Source organism: Trachinotus anak, unplaced genomic scaffold, assembly GCF_046630095.1.
Source record: "Trachinotus anak isolate AG129_WGS33_773 ecotype Australia unplaced genomic scaffold, CSIRO_AGI_Tana_v1 ptg000021l, whole genome shotgun sequence".
In the NCBI taxonomy this organism is placed as follows: domain Eukaryota; kingdom Metazoa; phylum Chordata; class Actinopteri; order Carangiformes; family Carangidae; genus Trachinotus; species Trachinotus anak.
The window spans coordinates 12,360,198-12,382,109 of NW_027273872.1; the positions used below are offsets into that span (position 1 = coordinate 12,360,198).

At 39.5% G+C, this 21,912-nt stretch overlaps 1 protein-coding gene across 2 annotated transcripts in view; it reads left to right on the forward strand.

Moving 5' to 3' along the window:
- Window positions 1-316: 316 nt before the first annotated feature.
- Window positions 317-21,912, forward strand: part of htr4 (5-hydroxytryptamine receptor 4) — a 147,535-nt gene continuing 125,939 nt past the window's right edge. For both annotated transcript variants that reach the window (XM_071458103.1, XM_071458102.1), the window contains exon 1: window positions 317-702. In XM_071458103.1, coding sequence (XP_071314204.1) covers window positions 696-702 — 7 coding nt within the window. In that variant the 5' untranslated portion in view covers window positions 317-695. The remainder of the gene's footprint in view (window positions 703-21,912) is intronic.

The following is a 21,912-nucleotide window of genomic DNA, read 5'->3' on the forward strand; positions in this document are numbered from 1 at the left end:
ATGGTGAGTTCAATCCGCTTTTATTCTCGCAGATAATCAGCCTTCTGTGCTCGTTTGTCCCTAGTGGGAACTCGACCTCTGTGGAAGGTGACGCTCACAAACCGGAGGAAGTGTGACTTCCCCGAGTGACTGATCTATTTCAATATTCGTATTCCTTCTGTAATCTGCAGTTTGAAGTCACCTAGAAGTGCCCCCCCCCCCCCCCCCCCCCCCCACCACCCCCACGGTTAACAATATAATTAGATTCCTTATTATGATGGTAGAATTTGTGGCACTTTACACTATCATTGTGATAGAACTTGTGATCCACAGCGCGAGTCCCCGTGGCGTGCCGAGTTGCCAAAGTTTGGTTTGACTCTTGAGTGGAAAGCGTGTAAAAGCAATAGACAGGTAGCCTATTGCGTGGGTGTGATGCCCGGGAGTCGTTTGACCTCCACGTGTAGAAAGTCCAGTTTCCCGCCTCGTATCGATCTGATTGGATGTGGATCACACGCTTTTCCATACATGTGATTCCGGAGCTGCGAGGCAGGCAGGGCTGCCGCGTCGCTGTTCCCGATCAGCGATAATCTATCGATAAGGAGGGCTGTAGATCCACGGGGCGGACTGACTGTCAGCTGTCACATGTTGGCTGCGTGAGGCAGGAGGAGGCTGTGGACTGGAGAGACCCGCTGGAGCCTGAGAGTGAGCGGCCGCTGATGGAAAGTAAGTGTCGGGTTATCGTGGGTTTTAGTGAAGAGTTAGGTTTTGCTCTCATTTAATTCATTTAGTTTTTTTTTTTTCATATAGATATGTGGTTTTTCCTCTATCGCTCTGCTGGTCTTTTGCGAGGGCAGCTCCTGCTTGTGTTTTCTTTGGAAAAGATCTTCAGGTGAAACTGTTTCGAAAGCAGCTTTTTACTTGAATTACTTGAGTTTTATCCTAAAGGGAGATATCCTCTGTTCCTATCAAAGAGAACCTGACAACACCCACTATTACAAAATGACTCACGCCATGCCAATGAAACACACTGAGCAGTAAAGATGGTATGATTTTTCAGACTTGTCAAGATGACATTGCAATCTATTAACCTAATTGTTATATTCCTCTGTAATTTGTCTTGCATCTCTAAATGCTGTATAATATTTGTTCCATTCCGTTGCTTGACAAATTGCCTGTCACAGACCAGCTCATGTCATTTTGTATCTGAAACATCTGAAGCTTACACTGGACTGGTTCTACCTGCAGTTCCTTAATGGCTTTGATTGTTATGGTTATGTAATATTTATGGATCAGACATGCAGTGAATCAGTGTGCCTTGATCAAAGGTACAGGTACAGTGTGTCGTTATAAATTGACTGATATGATGATCAGAGGATCACAGCTGTATCATTTACAGTTCACAGTCTCACGTTCACTGCTCGCAGTTTTACAGATCACTCAGGGTGGAAGTTATACGTCAGTGTGAGTGTCAGGACTCTTCCACCTTCTTTAAATTAGCTAAAATCTTTTTTTTTTTTTCTGGCTTCCATAAGTCATGCAGATGTGCACATGCACAGGCCTTATTTGCATTGGGACAAAACACTGACAGTCAGGAGTGCACACAGGGGCATCAGAAAAAGAAGATGCTCCCCTTTAGAAGAGGTGCATAGAAATCATTGGTCGGCAGCAGCAGCTGTCCACTTCTTCTGAATTGCGTTGCTGATGTGAATCTCTCTCTCACACTAGGACAAGGAGATGCTCTTCTCCAGATGTGCTCGTGACTATATCGACTCTTATTGCTTTGCTTTCATGCAGAGCTTGAGTTTTACTGTTGCATTTCTTGGAAAGTGTGTGTACAGTACTTACGCATGTGTGTGTGTGTGTGTGTGTGTGTGTGTGTGTGTGTGTGTGTGTGTGTGTGAGAACCTTGAAACAATGCATGGTTGTGAATATGCATATTTATGTGCCAGGATAAATGGGACTTGCTTTTTTTTTTTTTCAGTCTAAATTTTACTTTTATAAACTTATGTAACTAATAATGGACTGGTGGAATTAATTACTTAATTAATTAATTGATCAGTTGTCAATTATGAAGTAAAATGTCCAAAGTTGGTCACAGCCTCATAAAAGTAAAAATTAGCTCTTTGTTCCATGGTATTATGGAATGTTTTTCCTTTGGCAGCTGATCAGAGACAACTCCTCAAAAAAAAAAAAAAAAAAATTACACTGGGGAACACAATTTTTGTTGAGTTAGGTCTGACAGCTGTTTTTAACTAATTTTTGGGTGCGGAATCCAGAACTGATCTCAGTTTTTCTCTATCACGTCAAGTTTTTGAACTTTAGGATCCCTGTTTTCTTAAAACATATGAAAAATACTGCACTTAACAGATATGTGCTTGTTTTATAAAAATTTACAAATATTGACATACAATGAAATATGAAAGAAACAGGCATGACTGCAATGTTTATTTAACACTATTTTGTTTTTACAAAGGGTACGGCTACTGTAATTATAATTGTGTGCAGACATGATCTGGAACAAAGGAAATATATACCTATGTAAATAAAACACTAAGATGGAATAGTTACAAGCTTTGAAAACTAAAAAAACAGCATAAAATGAAATAGAACTTACAACGGTATGCCCATGGTTACAAGGTTAAGAGAAAAGCCAGCACAAATCCTCTTAATTCCTACGATGCTAGCTTTCTGTTTGCAGATATTGATAGTACTGACCTATTGGGAGCTGCACACACCTCTCACTGTACTGTCTCAATTGTGACTGCACAAACAAGTTGCCACGTAGCTGTTGATGAGTCCAATCGTAATCAGATGGCAAGTCTTACTACAGCTAATCAGTGGAATTTTGCTTATCTGGAAGGTAAGCTGTGGAGAAAAAACTTGACGTGCTAGAAAAAAACTGACTGCAATTTTGGAATCAGCATGCCAATTTTAGTTTTAATCAGCATAAAAATCTAACTCAACAGAATTTTTTTTTTTTTTTCAAATTGTTCCCCAGTGTTATTGGGCTGTGTCAACTCGGGGAGAATTTGTCATAAGCTTTGACATTTTATGAAGTGTGATCAACTGGGAGGGGACCCCCGGGGAAGATGCAGAACACACTGGAGAGACTTTAAATGAGGCCTGGGAATGCCTCAGAAGAAGCCCAGATGAGGAGCTGGAGGAAGCGATGGGGAGGGCAGTGGGCTACCTTGATGTACTGTGTGACGCAAGTGTGGATTAGTTAGGATCAGTTAAAGAAAATAACTAACAAAACACTAACTGTGTTTTCATGTTGTGCTGGATTAGGTCCGCATTTAACAACTTAACCAGAGCTTGTGAGCAACATGGATCAATGGTAGGACACTGTCTTCATTTACTTTAAAGGTTCCATATTTTACACTTTTCGGATGTTTCATTTGATGTTTTGATGCACGTAAGAGGATATATTTATGGTTTTAAGTACTAAAAACCAGAGTTATCACCTCTCTCAAGCTTCTCTCAGGAGCTTTAGCATCAACAGGTCAGTGAGCCAATCAGAAAGGGGCTCTGAGAAACCAAATGCTGCAAGGCTGAACATGGGGTCTAGGGGGATCAGGCTTGGAGTATGGCTGAGAGCAGTGACTGCTTTGTTGTGACATCACAAAGTTACAGAAGTCCTGACGGCTCGTTTTAAGGTTCGGTTTCTGAATACAGGCTGTGTGCATTTCTCTGTGGGCTGAGGCTTTGATACTTTCACAGTATTAATATAGAACCTGGACCTGCTTTATAATCAAAAGACATTAAAGTCTCACTTTATACAATATGGAACCTTTAATTTTTAGCCAATTTTCCAGTTTGCATCTGCACTAAAAGCTGCATTAAGTGGTTTTTAGGTGTTTTTGTCCACTGGAGGGCAGAATGTAGACTTTAGAACAAACTCTGCAACAAACCCAGACTTCTCAAATTCTTACAGTGATCTTAGCACAGAGGTTTCCATGCAGAATCCAACTTTAACCCAGCTGTTTAAAGTAAGTCTAGTGTTCAGTAGTGCTTTCTCAAGCTTGAGAAAATATCTTGCTCTCTTTTGGTTTTCAACCTGCTCATGTCACTTGTTTATTTTGGCTTCCTGTGTTTATCAGGCTGCTGGGAGCAGTTTTATTTCATCGGTCGGTAAAAGCTGTCAGACTTTAACCTGATGGATCAGCTCATCAAAACAGTGAAATGAAATTGGTTGAAAGCTTCACAAAGCTGTGGAATGTGGGGGTAGGGGGTTATGTTATGATTAATGTATGTCTTTCAAGAGCTTAAGTCTGAGCATTGTCTCACAGTTTTTTTTTTTTGGGCGGGGGAGTAGTGCATGCTTCTCTCAACAATGAACTGAAGACATAGTGATGTGCTTTTTTTTTTTATTTTACTCTGTCATGTACAGTTCACTGTTCCTCATGCTTGTTCTTGGGTAGATGGAATTTATCATTTTTGAGTGTAATATACCCACAAGCCTCATTACTTTTGATTGCAGAAGAAGTCTTCTACAGTCTTCTATAAAGAATGTACATATGCAGATATTCTGCATCAATGATTTTGTTTTGGGCTGAAGCCTCTATGCCATTGAGGGGAGCAGAGTGACGTCCGTATCTTGTAGGGAAAAGTAAGGAAGTAAGCAGCTGTGTCTTGTTTTGGCCCGTCTCTCACTTGTAGTCATTATGTTAAAGGCTTTGTTGTGTAACACTGATGACAACCTTTGATTGATTGGGTTGAAGGAAGAATTACAAAACACAAATTTTGACCTAGCATGCTGAATAGTCTTATTGTCCATTCATTTCCCTTCATTATTCAGCCTATTCTGACTGTTAATTTCTTTATGGGAGTAATTTGCAATGGTGGTGTTTAATAGAAGATGTTAAGTTAATGTTTTTCATCATGATCGACGGAATGTGCTGATTTAATTTCTCTAAGTCAACTCTCAACAGCTTGATCAGCTGTGTCGGTCTATGTTTATTGTCATTTATGCTGTTTTTCTGGCTCTGGTACATGAAGACAACCTCCCCATTAGTGATCCTTCCTACAAAGCTCTGATTGGTCACTTGTTTTTCACCAGTGTTAGTGTATGTGTGTGTGTGTGTATGTATATATATGTGTGTGTGTATGTATATATGTGTGTGTGTGTATATATATATATATATATATATATATATATATATATATATATATATATATATATATATATATATATATATATATATATATATATATATATGTATATATATGTGTGTGTGTGTGTATATGTATATGTTGAAGACCCAACTTCTTTAAAGAAAAATAAAACTTATAAAAATATATAAAATAAAAATTGTTGCTATGATTTTGGTATAATAAGGTGTAATAAGTACCAAGGGACAATTAAACAGTTATATTCAAACCAAAATCTAACAGCATATCAGTTTATATTTTAATCATGTTCTCAGAGAAAAAGAAACATACAGCAGCAGAAGGATTATGGCTTGACTCTGTTAAAGCACTGATGGGAATAACGCTTCAGGAATGTAGCCCATTATTGAGCAGGTAGTTTTGCACAATGTATTTTTTTCTCTCATCTTTTATTTATGTGACGAGACCAGGTATTATTTAAGACCTGACCCTATTTAAAAATTTATGCTTATGAAAATTCTCTTTTACATAAGTTAGCTGCCTGAAATTTTAACCAAGTATTAACCCAGCGCACACACACACACACAGACTAATTCAAACATGAGAATGCAGTGTTGGGGCAGAAGACATGATTTGCATATTTTCAGCAGCCTCAGAATGAGGTGGAAATCTCTCCGATCCCCTCAGCCCTGTTGTGTGCGTCAGAGCTGCTGAAAAAGAGGTAATTACCTTCACTCCTTGACGAGCCCCGCTGTCAGATCTGCATCTGAACGCAGCTTTAGCTAAACACACCCAGGCTCTGATATCACGTCGTCCTTCACAGGATTCAGGACGGTGAGAGCTGACAGTGTGGAGGAATGAGAGCAATTCCAGAGATGATGAGGAATTCAGGACACAAATTGTGTTTTTGTGAAAGGGGAAGGAGAGCTCTATGTTTGATTTCAGTGCCACCCCCAGCATCTGTGTGTGTGTATCAGTGTGTGAATATTTATATCTACACAGTGGATGAACCTGCCGACACTTTCATGTCTAACCTTTGGCTTCACACAATCAAGAAAGGAAAGAGATGAGACAAGAAATAACTTCATTTTTACTAATTGATTATTATTATTCCTGTTGACCCTGGACGACCGTGTAATTACAACCTCCCCAGTGCAGTCAGACCTTCACCCCTTCTTCATTTCCTGTCTGCTCTCCACTGTTGACTCTCTAAAGACATAAAAGCCCCAAGTATTGTTTAAAACTTTGATTTATTTTCAGGGACTAATCAATTAATTGACTATTTGTTTCAGCCTTAAAGATAAGAAAATATCAAATATAAAAATACCAAATGCAATTAATAAAGAAGAAGCCAAAAGAGAGTATCAATATTGGTAAAAACTAACTGATTCAGTTAATAAACATGTTTGTAAAAAATGTGGCATGCAGTGGATTTTTGTCATATTTACTGCACCTAGACTTCATTAAAGAGTCTCCAGAAAATAGGCCGGCACTGATCACTTGTTTGAACGCTTAAGACGACGAATGTTCACATTTTCTGAAAAAGTGACCTCTTGTGGCTGTGTGGATTATGGCAGATACACCGCCAGTGATCATCGGAGGGTGGATGATTGTGTCAGCAATGAGTGTGACTTTGACACAGAAGACCTCCATTTCCAGTTTTTCTACCTTCAGTCAATGCTGATTTGTTTTTACAACAGCTATAATCCTTACTTTAACCAGGTCAGTGAATTTGCCTAAAGGCCAGGGTACGCTCATAAAAAACTAGTTTGTATCACGGCATTTCCAGGCAAAACTAGGTCTAGCTGTACTGAACAGCCACACACGAAGGCGGGGTGGAAAGCCAGCCATTATGTAGACCAACCAGCAACCTCCACGGCTGAAAAGAGAAGCCAACACTTAAGTGCTATAACCTGCAGTTCCTCTAACAACCACTAGAGTCTGGCTCCAACAGTGAGTCAATCCCCATACTCTCCCTTGTTAAAATGTCCAACTTCACAGCAGAAATAATGTTTACAGCCTGATACAAAAAAAGTAACATAGAGAAAGAGTTGTGTTTAGGACGACAAAAGAAAGTTCACAATCAGACTCCACTCGCTGCAGGAAATGGACGTGGCAAACAACCTATTGTTTGTCACGTGGAGGGAATTACTGTTAAGTGAGGAGATGGCAAAATAACATGAGAGAAGTAGGTGGATGATAAATGCGTCTTATGGACCAGCCAGTGTTAAAGAGAGGGAGAAGTCACAGAGAAACAGAAAGACAGAAAACAGAGTGTGGTTCAGAGGTGAGCTGAGGGCAGTGAGAGTTCATGAGTACAAAAAGAGAAAAGGATGTGAAAGAGGGAGGGCAGAGGGCAGGAAAGAGAGACACACAGTGAGAGAAGTGTGGATGAGAATGAGTGTGTGTTTTGGTTTGTTGTTTCACCTCAGGCAGTCAGACAACACAGAGAGACTCTGGTTGAGCAGTGACAACGTCATTCAGACAAAAACAAAACAGACAGTGTGTTGGAAAATGTTAGAACTCCATTAATGGATGGGTTGTTAGTTTGTAATAGATTTTTGCTGCTGTGACTGTCGATATATATTTATCTTTCTTGGTGTGTGCGTCGATATGCACACAGGTCAAAAACAAAATGCTCCCAAATTGGGGAAAAAAAAATATGCCTGAAGCATAAACATACACTTTGAATCTCAGATAAATGAGTGAAGTGTAAGCTGTTCAATGGCTGTAGACAGCAATGTTTATTAAAAGCAAAGTTTATGTGTACTGTCAGAAAAGAGAGATGTCACATATGACAGTGATGACTGAAATATGTGTCACATGAAGCAGAGTAAAATTTGCTCGAATTTTAACCATGATCTCGTCAACCCTTACTAAGGGTAGAATTGGGACATGGTTTGACTTTTCATTTTTTTTCGTCAGTTGCAACACCTGCTTAGTTCAGTTTTTACTGATACAGATAATAGTTTCTGCATCTTCAGCAGCAGGACTAAAGGAATATAAATAATTTGGGAAAAGACAGACATTCGGATTTCACGACCGCCTCAAAGGTAGGGAGTCACCACTGTTTCACCATCTTGCTCATGCCTGCAAATCTGAATTAAATATACTTTTGTACTCAGTTTCTGTAAAATGAATTGAACATTTGAATTGTGGAGAGTCTATCTGACCCAAGGATGTGTAGCTTGTCAATATTGACAAAAGTTTAAGTACTTATATCTGCATGCGTGTTGTGTCTCATCCTCTGGTTGGTGCTCCTGTAACAAATGCTTGGTTGGTGATTGTGGGTTTTTAAAACTTTATGCTTCTCACTCTCAGCGAAAATTGTAGGCACAGTATTTGTGGTATAACAGCACCATGCTTGGCAGTAGCCAGGTCTGTTTACAGTATTAATACTCTGCTGACATTCATCCAGTGTTAGCAGGAAGACAGAGCAGAGAAAATGCCTCTCTGATGTATGACTGGCTTGATGATGATGATGATGATGATGATGATGATGATGATGGGTGTGCTCGTGTTTTCCTTTCACATCTATGTATTGTCCATTTTACCTGTGGATGTCAAACTGGCTACTGTTACTAGATAGAAAGACCTGCACTTTGATGGGGAAAGCATGTAAATGGCCCATGGATCTGAACAAGACTACATAACTATGAAAGCATGTGAGCAAGGTTAAAACAGAGGGACCAGGATCAGACTCAAATTAATGAACCTAGCATGAAAATGACCTGATATCATCAAGACTTGGGCTGTTGATTAGGGCTGGGGTGATGGGACATTTCTGTTTCAGTGCCGATACAATAACCAAGGTATGGTACAGATATAAAACAGTATATATATTTTCAATACCTTAGTTTGTGTTTCATAACTGGGGCTGTCAAATGATCATTTTTTTCTTAATTGCAATTAATTGCAGAATTTCAATAGTTAATTGTGATTAATCGCATGTTTTATCACGATTAAAATTCTGTTATTTTGCGTATCAAAACAGTTTTCTCTTGCTTGACAACATATAACCAGTCTGTCTGAACTAGAAGCTAACGTTAGCATGTCTGACGTGTAATTAACATGTCTGAAGCTAAGTTATATTTTAATTTTTCCAACTAATTTGATCTTCTGGCAAATGCTGTATGCTTGTTCTGAAAATGTCTTTCAACATTACATTTTTCGTTCTTTGCTAATTTCTTGCCACATATCAAGCATACAGGTAAGGCGGCATTGTTGGCAGTGAAAGCACATGAATCTGTCCACGCGGGATTAAACTCTCTATTTTCCTCCGAGCCTTTCTCATTTTGGATTTATCCATGGTTAGCTAGAGGTAGAGCAGGTCATCCACTTATCCGAAGGTCGGTGGTTTGATCCCTGGCTCCTCCGGTCCACATGTTGAAGTGTCCTTGAGCATAGCACTGAACCCCAAATTGCCTCTGATGGCTGTCCATCAGTGTATGAGTGTGTGTGAATGTTAGAAGCACTTGATGTGTGGATGTAATTGCTGTATGACTGTTTGTGTGAATTGGTGAATGCAGCTCACGTTGTAAAGCGCTTTCAGTTGTCAATAAGACTAGAAAAGCACTATATAAGCAGTCCATTTACCATTTAGCAGTCCATTTAAGTAGCAAACATTTCCCACATAATATAAAGTCTGTTTCCTGAATTAGATTGGAAATATCTGAACAACAAACCTAACAATATGACCAAGCATTTCGATACATCACACTAACAATACCATATGCTACACACTTAATTTCTTCCTCTGATGAAATCCTTTCACTCTGCCTCTGAAGGTCTTATATCCTTGAACATTTTCTGTTGTTGATGCTCATTTTCAGCTTTTACAGGAATATCACTCAGTTCTCTCCGACTCTGACCTTTCCCTCTCTTTGCTATTCTTTTCTTGTGAAGTTGGTGTTATTGGAGTTGAATTCATTCTGCCTGTCCCCTCTTTTCACGTTACTCCAGATAAGAGCATCAGCTAAGTTCCTAAAATGTGAGAAAGCAAATGTATTCCCTTATTATTTATGCATAGAGGCTGCAGGGTGGTGGAGTCTGCCTTCACCTCCAATAAGACTCAGGCGCTTTCCTCAAGCTGAAACACAGGGAACTGTACTTCTTAGGTCTTTGTGTTTGCGCTTCCCTGACTTTTGTTGTGTGTCTGAATTATTATCTGTTGCCATTTTTGTGAATAGTTTAAATCATGTCAAAATTCCACTGCTTTAGTTCTTTGTGTTTTATTGTGCCTTTAAAATTGACTCTTTGAAAAGTACCATTTCATTGTGCAGTTGCTTTGTTTACACATCCCTGTCTTCTTTGAATGTAGACAACAGGAAGTTGTTGTGTCGCAATTTTTAGGAGTTCGGAGCAGACCCCACTTGTATTATGGTGGACGGGGAATAGAGTTCGTCTTCTTTTTGTGTGGTTAACTGATTTGTCCTTGACTACTGTCATTTTTCAAGCAGAAACAGGCCAAATATTCCTTAATATCACTGAATATCTTTAGGTTTTGTACTGTTTATGGAACAAAACAAGTCATTTCAAGAGGTCACCTTGAGAAATTGTAACCGGTATAAAACAAAATTGTGTTGACATAGCTGAAATATCTTTGTGTTTGAGTAGCTACCTGTGAGAAGAACACAGATATGGTGCCATGTCTTCATCTGGACTGTGATCATATTGTATTATACAACTGGAGATGAATAGAGAGGATGAGGAGAATCACAATCAGATCAGTTATTGGCCTGTCAGGTGTGACCTTTTGGGTGAGAAACTTTGGTAGACGAACTTAATAATAATTTATAGATATTATTTTTCATATTTGATCAGAATATTCTAATTCTGTATTGGTGGCATGAAAGACATGATAGCCCAGGGGCATGTTGCTAAAACTGCGGTGCTTTTAAATAACCTGCTTTCATATTTTTACTTGTATTTATTCTCCACAGTGGCTTATTTCTGCGACTCCAATGTAAAAATGCAGCAGTCTCAAATGTCTCAGTGGCATTTAGGCTACAGAAGTGGGACGAACTGAGGCTAATTCATTGGTTGACTGGTTAATTGATCTGTGGGCTTGCAGGTTTTGATTTTGATTTAAATTAATTTGTGTTTGGCACTCAGCACACTTGCTATTAAAGGTTAACTTGCACAAGGTTTATTGACTGGGCTTGGTTGCCTGGACTCCCTGATTGTCAAAATTATTATTCCAGTTATGCTAATGAAAAGAATCAGAGCACCAAGGAATTAGATGTGGGATTGATTGTGATTCCTGATTTAGTTTTTGGCTGAAATACTGATGAACAAAGCCCGACTGCTGCGGCTGACCTCATCGCACTCTTTCATGTATAAAAACACATAAGCACACATCTTTCCATTTTGCTGCAGTCTCCGTCTGCACACTTAAATGTACATTTTACCAATTTGGCTGATGCATTTATCCCAAATTTACATTTAGATTTTGTAATGCGTTCAGTTGATTATCTAAAGTTACTTATAATGGCCACAGTTCTCGAGTCAATATGTTGGATATAATGTTCCTGAAAAGGTCAAGTGTTCTTCTCCTAAGGCTGTGAACCAATATTACAAGGTGAGGAGGCCTGAGCAGCGATCCATGATCCCTGCTCCATTTATGAGGAGATGTTCACCCAGGGGAGCTGAGGCTGAGGTGCACTTTGACTTTAACAAGCTTCTAACATCAGACCCAAAAGCCAAGCAGAGCAGAAAGGAGTCGCAGAGAGAAAAAAAAAAAAGAGCTGAAAAACGGCAGCAAGCAAAGCACAAACCGCCACAGGAGAATTAAAAATAAAATCTTACAGCTGTGAAAATGTCCCTGTAGTCACAAATCTCATAAAATCCTGACGCACGCAGGAATCCAGAGCCCGCTGTGTGAGGAAACATTTTCTGAGACACCTCATCCTCCTGCTTGTTGACAAATTTCACATTATTGTGTGTGTTCAGTTAATCTGCGTCTGCAGGCACGAAAAAGGCTCAAAGCTACGCTAGCAATTAATTGTAATGAATTTTTCAATATAATAAGCAACAAATGACATAGTTAGGACCTATTTGTGCTGAAGTTCTTCGAAACTTTTGGGACGTTTTTCTGAGCTTTACCACGTCACTCTGTTTAATCAGAAACACTTCCAAATTGTGAGATTATTCAGGATGTCTTGACTACGACAGTGTTCACTTCTTCTTTTGGTACCTGAGATTTGGAAACAATGACTCAACTAGAGCCAGGAAGAAGTGTTGAAATACTTTGGGAAGGAATCAATAAAATATTAGCAAGCATTTGCATTGAAGGTGTGATGGAAAACTACCAGGATTTGCCAAAAGGAACAATGAATATTGTTTTTGAACTCATAAACAACAACATGATAAAGACATTGTCAAAAAGACGAGGAAGCAAAATTGAAAATCATGTTAAAGCTAGGTCTCAGATGTTTGATGTTGACACTGACACTGTGTGTGTGTGTGTGTGTGGCCTCTGGCCAAATGAAATATCACTGTAATCCTAAAGTGTGTTTCTCAGCTGCTCTACATCAAAGCTCTGTTCAAAGAGACTGAAGAGTGTATGAACATTGTTCTGAAGGCTGCCCACCTGCAGCCAACACTTAGACAACGCACACACGTGTACAGATAGCGATAGGAATAAAGGCATACTCAGATCAAAACTCACACAATAAGATATACATGAAACATACATGCACAAACTGCCTTTTGATTGGTCGCTAAAATCCATTTTCCAAAGAAATCCTGAATTTATGTTTTTGACCAGACGACTCCCGACCCTATGTTACCCCTTTGCAGTCAGACATACACTTGTGCAGACACACAAATCAAAGGCAGTGGTAGCGTTTTAATAAAGTCTACAGTCACTCTAGCGCCCCTTGGAGGTCATGATGCTCACACACCAGGAATACAGCAGGAAGCCAAATTGTTGGTTGGGTGAAGAAAATCTAGATGCAACTTTGCTATTTTTAGGTCTTTACCACTAGAGGAGCAAGAATGTGGCGTTCTGCCTGAGATAGATGCCACGGGATTGCATAAATCAGAAGGGTTTGTTCTCTGTACGGTGGCCAGTTTAGGACATCTCAGAGTCAGATTTTACCCAACGTTTATCAGACTGAGCTATACTTGGGCTGAGCTGCTCTTTGACTTAAATGATGATACTGAATGTTAGCATGGTAAAACTACAGGAGAGCTGCAGTTTTCTGAAGCACTGTTGGACATATTTGGTCTATACTGGACCAACAGTTTACCCAGACGCTTTAAAGAGGCCAAGAGTCAAGCGCTGAGCTCTGGGCTGTTTATTTTTCATAAACGTCTGACGGGTGCAGATAGATGGACGGGAACATGTGGAAGAACCAAGATGGTTTACATTGTGTCTGAGGTTTGCTATTTTTATCCAGATAAGATGCAATGAGTCTGGAATGGGGTGTGCGTTATGAAATATAGTTGTTTTGCACTTGTTTTGCAGTGTTGTAGGTTTTAATGCGTGCAAGCAGTGCAGACAGGGACTTTAGTGTGAAACTCAAGTAAAGTAAGTTTTAAAATGCCTCCTTGAGAGCTGTTTACTCCAGGCTGGTTTAACCAGCACAGTCTGGGGCTCTTCCTGGGAGAGAAAAAGAAAGAGTGGGGGCGAAGACCTAGTGAGACACTTTAACACGCATCTTGTTTCCTTTCTAACAGATTGTCTTGGAATTTGATGGTAACTGTTCTGGGGAAAAGGAAACACCAATTGGATTTTGGAAAAAACTTTTTTTTCCCACAGGAGACAATCATGTTTTTATCCACCAAGCGATTTAATTCAAAATTTGGTACATTTTCCTTTTAGGACCAGTCTAAACAAAACCGGCAAGGATAACCGTCACTGTTTCCTCATAAACGTCCTCATCTGTCACGTCAACTGTTCCCTAGAAATTGTATTCATATGCAATTGAACTAGTTTCCCCTACTACATTGTGGCGGCAATGTATTCACTGGCTGGGAAGTGTTACATTTCCACAGCCCTGTTTGTGGTTTAGGCAGCACTGGTGGTTTTGGTTAAATGTATTGAAACACATTATGTGTGATGTCACTGTGAGTGAACGTTTTTCTGGATTAGACAAGACCAGGATCTCTGAAAGAAGGATATTTAAATGAGTAGAAAAATCCTGTATCTGTGTGTGACAGAGTGTGTGATAAATGTGTTTATATCTTGGCTGTGTGTGTGTATGTGTGTGTGTGTGTGTGTGTGTGTGTGTGTGTGTGACTGAGTGTTAAACTGTAAAATCCACAAGTCTGTTCTGTTTGCACCTCTTTATGTGTCATTGTGTGTCTTTTTTATTATCAGTTTTTGATCAAATATAAATAGATGTTAACACACTCACTGTGTATATCAGTCTAATAACACAAACCACTTCTAGCAGTGAGTCTTGGTAACATTGATATGTAAATGCAATTTGTCTCGAGGGCCATTTAGGAGTGATGTTGTTTGAAATAAACATTAATCCATGTACATACCGAACCCATCCAGTGCAGTCATCAGTTCACATGTGGGTCAAGTGAGATGAGGTGTTCACTGAACTCAGTTTTTGAGGATGTTGATGTGAAAAGGAAGCGACGAGCGTGAAGATCTGATCAAGGGAAAGAGAGGTGCATTACTGTCAGATATGAAGTAAAGAGTACAGAGACACAGTAAATCATATGTTGATATAATACACAAGGGAGCTCCAATGTTTTGTTTTTTTTTTCATGTTAAATATGACAAAAATAAACTCATCTGTTGAGTGAACTTGTAGATGCTTAAATTTACATTTTTCTGAGCGCTTTAATTTCTTGCCATCCACGTTAGAAACTTGAAACAATCTTCTGTCATTCTAGTCAATGAGTCAATGTCCATTTGTTGCACAAGTGAAGCATCTCATTCTCAAATCCTGTGATAAAAGAGAGAATTACGCACTGTCCTCTAGTAAAAACCAGCCCATAGGTCGTCTGTATTATGACCCATAGTTACATTTTATCTAGAAGCCGTAGGAATTATGACAAATGACCTATATGATAACTTTAGTTGGGGGACTAATTTGGAAAATGAGAAGCCACACTTCCCCTCGACTCCCCAGGGCCAACCTGCTTCAGTTCTCTCACCCTTCCTGCTCTCTGTCATCACCTATACAGTCTTCAAATTCACAATTTTGTTGTTCTTATTAAAATATTTTTCCATTTCTGGTGTCAGAGAGAGGAGCAAGAAGAAAAACAGGAATTTAATCCTGATTGATAAATACTACCTGTTTACCAGGCAACTGTCATTTTGCAGAGCAAGATGCAGAACCGTGGTGACTTGACTTCTCTGTTGGACTTGTTTTGTTAGAGCAGGTAGCAGACACGAAAGAAACCACGGATAGTAATGTACATACTCCTTATTGCCTGCACAAACTGGAAACAGCACTTCTGAAAAACTCTTTCAACAGTTCCTCCTGCTCTGACGTCTGGTGTTATCTCGATCAGCCTAAACCAATGCTTGATTTATACACACTGAATAATCACAGGAAGCTTCAAATTGAGGTGGAGCTGCTGCGGTGCTAGATTATCAGTTGACCAGCTCTCGGGCAGACAAACTAAATTAAATTTTCAGGAAACTCAGCGGAGGGGATGAGATGAGACTGAGTGATATGATATCGCTTTGGGAGAGTAAACATACCAAACATGCTGGAGAAGAGTGTGTGGGGTGCATTGATACGAGTATGGTCTGTAGATGTAGATTTCCACCTTTAGCTCTAAATATAGGCTCGTGTTGACATTGAGACCTGTTGTGTCATTTTGTGCAGAGCAAACTTTGTGTGCGCTGTGGTATGTGCTTTCCTGTATTTTGAAGGGCTGCCTTTGTGTCCGTATGCATGTTTACTTTTACAACGTGTGTATGTGCGCGCAGCTTTCAGCTGTGCCTCCATGCATTGACAGTGTTTATCAGACAGTCGACAAACGTGAGTTTATTAACAGGTCTCTTGTTGAAGCAGCTGTTGGTCAGCCGGTGATAAGTAGCTCTGAGGAGTCGCTGTAAAGATCTCTCAGCTGATCGCAGATATGCTCCTCTAAACAAAAGCTTCTCCTCACAGGCTCTGAGCTCACCGACGCTGCAGCAGCTGTGTGATTCAGCCAGTGCATAACATATCTCTCTCCAATGTTTCATTGTGTTACAACTGATTAGTTATTAGTTTTAATTAGACACAACTCTCACACCTCTCAGCCAGTTTCCAGGCCTTTTTTTTTTTTTGATGTCTGTGTTTGCAAACTTTTGACTGTTCAAGCATGAACCACGCGCAGATCACGGCTTTGTAAGATGTCATATCAGAAAATCTCAAGATATGATCCAGATTCTAGCAAGACCCTAAAAGGGATATCTCCAGCTTCTTGGGGTTTCGGTGCTGTGTACAGTGGGGCAAAAGTAGGGCAGTGGGGTAGAAGTGTTTTCATATTAGTAGATTATAGTATCAACAGCCTTCCTGCTGAACGTTGTTATAACCAACAGCTAAAAACAGACCTTTAACTTCTCCAAACAGCTCCTCTTGTGGTGAGCAGAGCAGAACGAGCGTCTCGGTCACTGTTTTGTGTTCCAGCTGTGAGGTCCATGTTTCATGGGACATGTTAAGATGAGCTATAGCAAACATGTAATTTAGCGTTCATAGCGTAATCTAACAATCTGCGTAATCTGCAACTCCATTTGATGAAAGCTGGTAGCAGTGTCTGAATAGTCAATTAGACAAATATTCTCCGCTGCCCGGGGAACGTCAGTGTTTGGAGATTTCCAACAGTCTCACAGCCGCCCCAAAAACTCAGACCAGGAAGCTCAGATCTGCTCCTGATGTGCAGGTCAGCGCTTTGCATGGCAGCCACACCAACATCAGGACATTAATGTCTATGTGGGGCAATGTGAGGCTTTGTTAAGCACTTCAAAGTGTTGTAAAAATATAGTTTGTGTACCATCTGTCAAACTACAAGTTGCCCGACCTTGAAATAGCTGACAAAAGAAACAGAACCACAGCTTCCAATATTTCTCACACTGTACTGAAGCAACAATAACGCAGCAACGTGGCACACTGCAGGACTCCAACAGCTGGGTTGTCTCTCTGATAGAAACATCTTCATAGTCTCGTCTTCCAATAATAATAATTTAGAAAGTAAAATACCCTGCAAATAACTTTCTTCTGCTATAAAGAGCTCTTTGATGTCTTGCTTTTGTACATGGAAATGGAAAATTTGGTTTTTGGACTAAGATGAAATTAATTTTCAAAATAAGATTATTTAAAATTTCACTTTCTCTAATATAAGGATCTTCAGGTTTTCTATAAATTTCCTATTGTTATAAACTGGACAAGTTTTTTGCCTGTTCACAAAACAGCTTGAAGACAGCACTGTTGGCTCTGGGAAGTTATGATGGGTATTTGTTGTTGTTTTTTTCTTTGTTTACTGACTAAACAACAATGGAATATTAAAAATAAATAAATAGATCACTGAACGTTCAGTGGTAAAAGTTGTAGAATTAGTAGAAATTGGGGTCTGTAATTTAAATACAAATGAAACTTAAACAATTAAGTTAACTTAAAAAACAATAGATGAATATTAGTAGGTCAAAATAAATGAACTAACTGGTGGAAAATGAATCTCTGTGTCAGGAAATATCAAAAAGAAAATGACGGCTGCACATTCTCATATTTACCAACCTTGCAAAGGAAAGAGAAGGCTCCTCTAAACTGATCACATGCTTGAGTTTTGCACTTGATCTTCAGCTTTAAAGACTTCGATTTGTCACTTCTGGTGGGTACACACGCCAGAGTGAGGGATCCCAGCCTTGTGTTGACAGAGAAGACTGAACATTTCAGCAGATAAATCACTGGCTCAGGCACTTTCACTTTTCACTTGTCAGGAATATCTGCCAATCTCCTGGTTTGAAGAGGCTGGCAGGCAGACTGACATGGTGCACAGAGACTCGGTCCTATGCCACCTGGCCTCATTATTCATCAGAGCCCATCCAACCCATCCAACCCCACCCCTGCCCCCCCACCCCCCAAATTGCCCTGGCTCTGCTGAACACAAACTCTATCCAAATGTTTGCTTTTCTGTGTCTGTGTGAAGAAGGCTGGAGAGGAAGGCAAAGAGACGAGAGGTGGGAGAAGTGGTTTCAAACAGAACAGGTGAAAAGGGTCCAGTGTGTTATCTTTGAGATGTGAATCTCATTTAGCTTGTTTGCCTTTTATTGTCTTCTTCTGCTGCATTTTTTGGTTAAAGCTTTTTGTCTGTTCCACAAATAACAAAAACACTGTTTGTTTGTTTATGATTGAATTATGCCTTTTAAAATGTTCAGTTTAAAGGATCAATACAAAAAAATAAAAAATAAATAAATAAAAAAAATAAATCATGACTCAACAGTCCACACCACAGGTTCCCAATCTGGGGCTCAGGTTCCCCACAAGGGGTCATGAGATAAATCAGAGACTTTTGTAGGAGCTGGGCAACAATACTCTGCACAAAAAGATAAAACAAGAAAAACCCTGCACAGTGCTACCTCTTTCCTAATTCCTATTTATTTTACTTGGACATGACAATGTTTCAAACAGAAAGACTCTTTTTCTTTAATTCTTTTCTTGCTTTTATGAGCCTCTAAAATTCTTCATTTGTTACCTGCTCTGATCTGGTGGCAATTTTTCATAGATCACCTGCTTGTTCCTCTGATTGCCTGTCTCTCTCTCTTTTGCCCAGTTGTTCAGCTCAACTGGAAATGAGCGTTCATGCATATCACAGGCAGGGAGAGAAATGAAAAGGAGACGACAGAGAAAAAAGATTTAAAAAAAAAAAAAAAGATGAACTAGAATGAGGACGAACAGAAAAATGGTTACAAAGGTGGATAGTTGAAAGGAAAGTATGATGAAAGAGTGGATGCTTGGCATCCTAGTTGTGTGCAGCACTAGTGCACTTTGCCTGGAAGGGCCATCCATGTGCACCAGCTGTACTTCCGCTCCATCTGAGAAAAGGGTGGACGGTAAGCGCCCACAAAAAAACTCTCTGCTCTCACATGGAAATAGAGGGGCGGGTTTATGAGAAGTCATATCAGCTCAAGGAGAGTGTTAGCCAGAGGAGAGTTTGTCTATCTGGACTGTAGGACCCTATGAAGGAGGGAGACAGAGAGAGACAGAGACAGAGAGAGAGAGCACAACATTCCTGGAGCTGACACTTGAACATCAGTCCATGAGCACCCGTCTGCAAACTGCCTGACTATTTACTTTAGGTCGTGAGGTTGGTGAGAACTCATCAGTTTATCCTGGCAGTGCAGTCTGGGCAGTCAATAACAGCAGGCTGAGGTGGCACCTTTAAGACCTCGGGAGCTGGCTCCCTGAGAGAAACACGCCGCCTGAAATCACAGCATGTCTTTAGTTTTATGCACTGAGTTTGAACACTCACTCAGCTCGACTTATAAGGGCTGCAGCAGTCAGAGGAACTTGAATAACAAGATTATCAGAATTACAAGAGCCTACAAGATTACAGCACACTGATGGATCCATATAGATATACAGTACATGTGACCATAGAGAGATCACATTGCAAGAAATAAGAGGTCACGCATTTTAAAAGACATTTTTTCTTTACCTAAAATACCAGGGGGCAGTTGCACAAAACACCTTAAATTAAGATTTTCCTTAAAATCTGAGTTATGGTTTCCTTAAAATAAAAACAGTTGTACAAAACACCCTTAAGTCTTAACCCTTAAGGCTTCCTTAAAATGTTCATTTAAGTATTTGAAGTTTTCTCCTTTTCCTCAGGTTAACCATTGCACAAAAGACCTTAGCAACCAAACTAAAGAAAATAACACTAAAAGTATCTGTGAGTCTTATCGGAACTCCAACATGACCAATTTTATGGTGATAAATCAAGAAAATGAACGCGTACCAAGAAGAGGGGGAGAATCTAATCGACACCCTTAACAATGAAGCATTGATTTTACATTACAGATTTGACTGGTAGTCATTCCCTTAAGTAACTCCCTCAGCTAAGGAAAAATTAAACCTTAAGTGTCATACTTAAGTTGAAAACTTGAGGTGTTTTGTGCAACCATCCCCTGTATTTTGACTGCACTTATACCTGGTATTAAAAGTCTGTATCTGTGTAATGACACAGACCAAAGGGAAACAGTGCTGCTGTATGGGTGCTATGAATTCAGACTGAAATACACTGGTCAGCTGCAACATTCAATCCAGATACCGCTTTTCCCAACCAAGCAACCAAAAATGTATCCACTTAATTTTCCTGTGATATATGGCAGATGTCTCTTATTCTTGGAAAGCTGAGAAGGACCAAATGGAAGCCTGGACTGATGCTCACATTCTCCTGCATTCACTGTTAACTGCTGAGCTGATTTTCTAGATAAATGTAGACTTCGTTCTGTTTCCTGGAAGAGGTTGTAGTCTTATTCAAAGTAAATAAAGCTTTAATAGGTGGAGTATTTCAGCCATGGTTTTGGACAAAACCATCCATTTAATGCCAGGTATTTTTCTTCCAACCAGCAGACCTTGTTTCCACAGAGCGTCCAGTCTGCGTCCTGCTGTACAAGGCGTTCTGTGGGAGGGCTTATTTTTAGCGGCGCTCCAATAGGAGGTGATTTAAGAGGACACAATTCCCATCACACACTGCTCCCTGGGAGAGCTTACTGTCAAATGCTTATATATTAGCAACTAACTGGCAAATTAATCTTCTAATTTAACAGTGGGATATCTGCGACCCGAGAGCCGGTTTGGTGATAAATATTAAGACGTGATCAGTTTTGTATTTTTGAAATAAGAATGATTATTGGTGGGGGAATTTATTTTGATCCTGTGAAGCTATTTCCTTTCTAAAATTAGAGTTTATTATCCCCGCAGTGTTGATCCCCATGAAGTCGTATGTGGATTTATTAGTTTTTATTTATGATTTTGTTAAGAGAACTTCTTGTTTTCAAAGCAACTGAGGGAAAAACACTTTCTTACAGACAAATAAGGTCGAGTGCTGCCTTTAACTGTTTGTATAAAAGTGCAGGAAGACATAAACAACAGTGAATATTTTTTTTAATTACTTCAGATGAATTCAATATATGTATATATCATATAAAAAAAAGAAGAATTAGAACAGACAATTAAAGGCCAATACGATGTTGGACCCTAAAACTTGAATATCCTTCATAATCCTGTTACTTAGAAAATTTTATTGGACATACAGATACAAATAACTAGTGGTGCATTTGTATCTCATTCAAATCAGCTTGTACAAGGATGATTTCAAGGTTTTCCCCTCCAGAAAAGACAAGCGCACTGCAGACAGATGTAATTTCCTACTTGCTGCCCTCATTGTGAGTGACACTAATAACATCTGCCAGCCGTCACCCTGCTCAGCTCCAAGCGCATAAAAGCCAAGTCAGTGGTGGGACATCAAAAAAAATAGAAGTGTATTGCCTAAAGATAACCAAAATACCAGGTTTCATTTTTAGCCAACCAGTGACTCCCTCAGCTCTGTGGCTTCTATGATGTTTAATAGTAAACACATAAAGTCTGCTTTACAGGCTCATTAATACACCCTCTAATCTACTTTTTTTAAAGATTGTCCATAATTTTTTTTTTTTATAGTTTTTATTATTTCACAATGTAACTTTATGGTCTTTTTTTCAGTAAAACTATCAATATAGCTTCATGAGTGAGAAAATATATTTTCTTTCTTTATTTCAGGTGAGGTCTCCCTGTGTCTGTCCATAATGTGATGCAGCGAGTCCATTTTGAACTAGAGCGCAAAGCTTTTCCTTTTCCGTCTGCTAACGCTCCTCCTCAACATTGT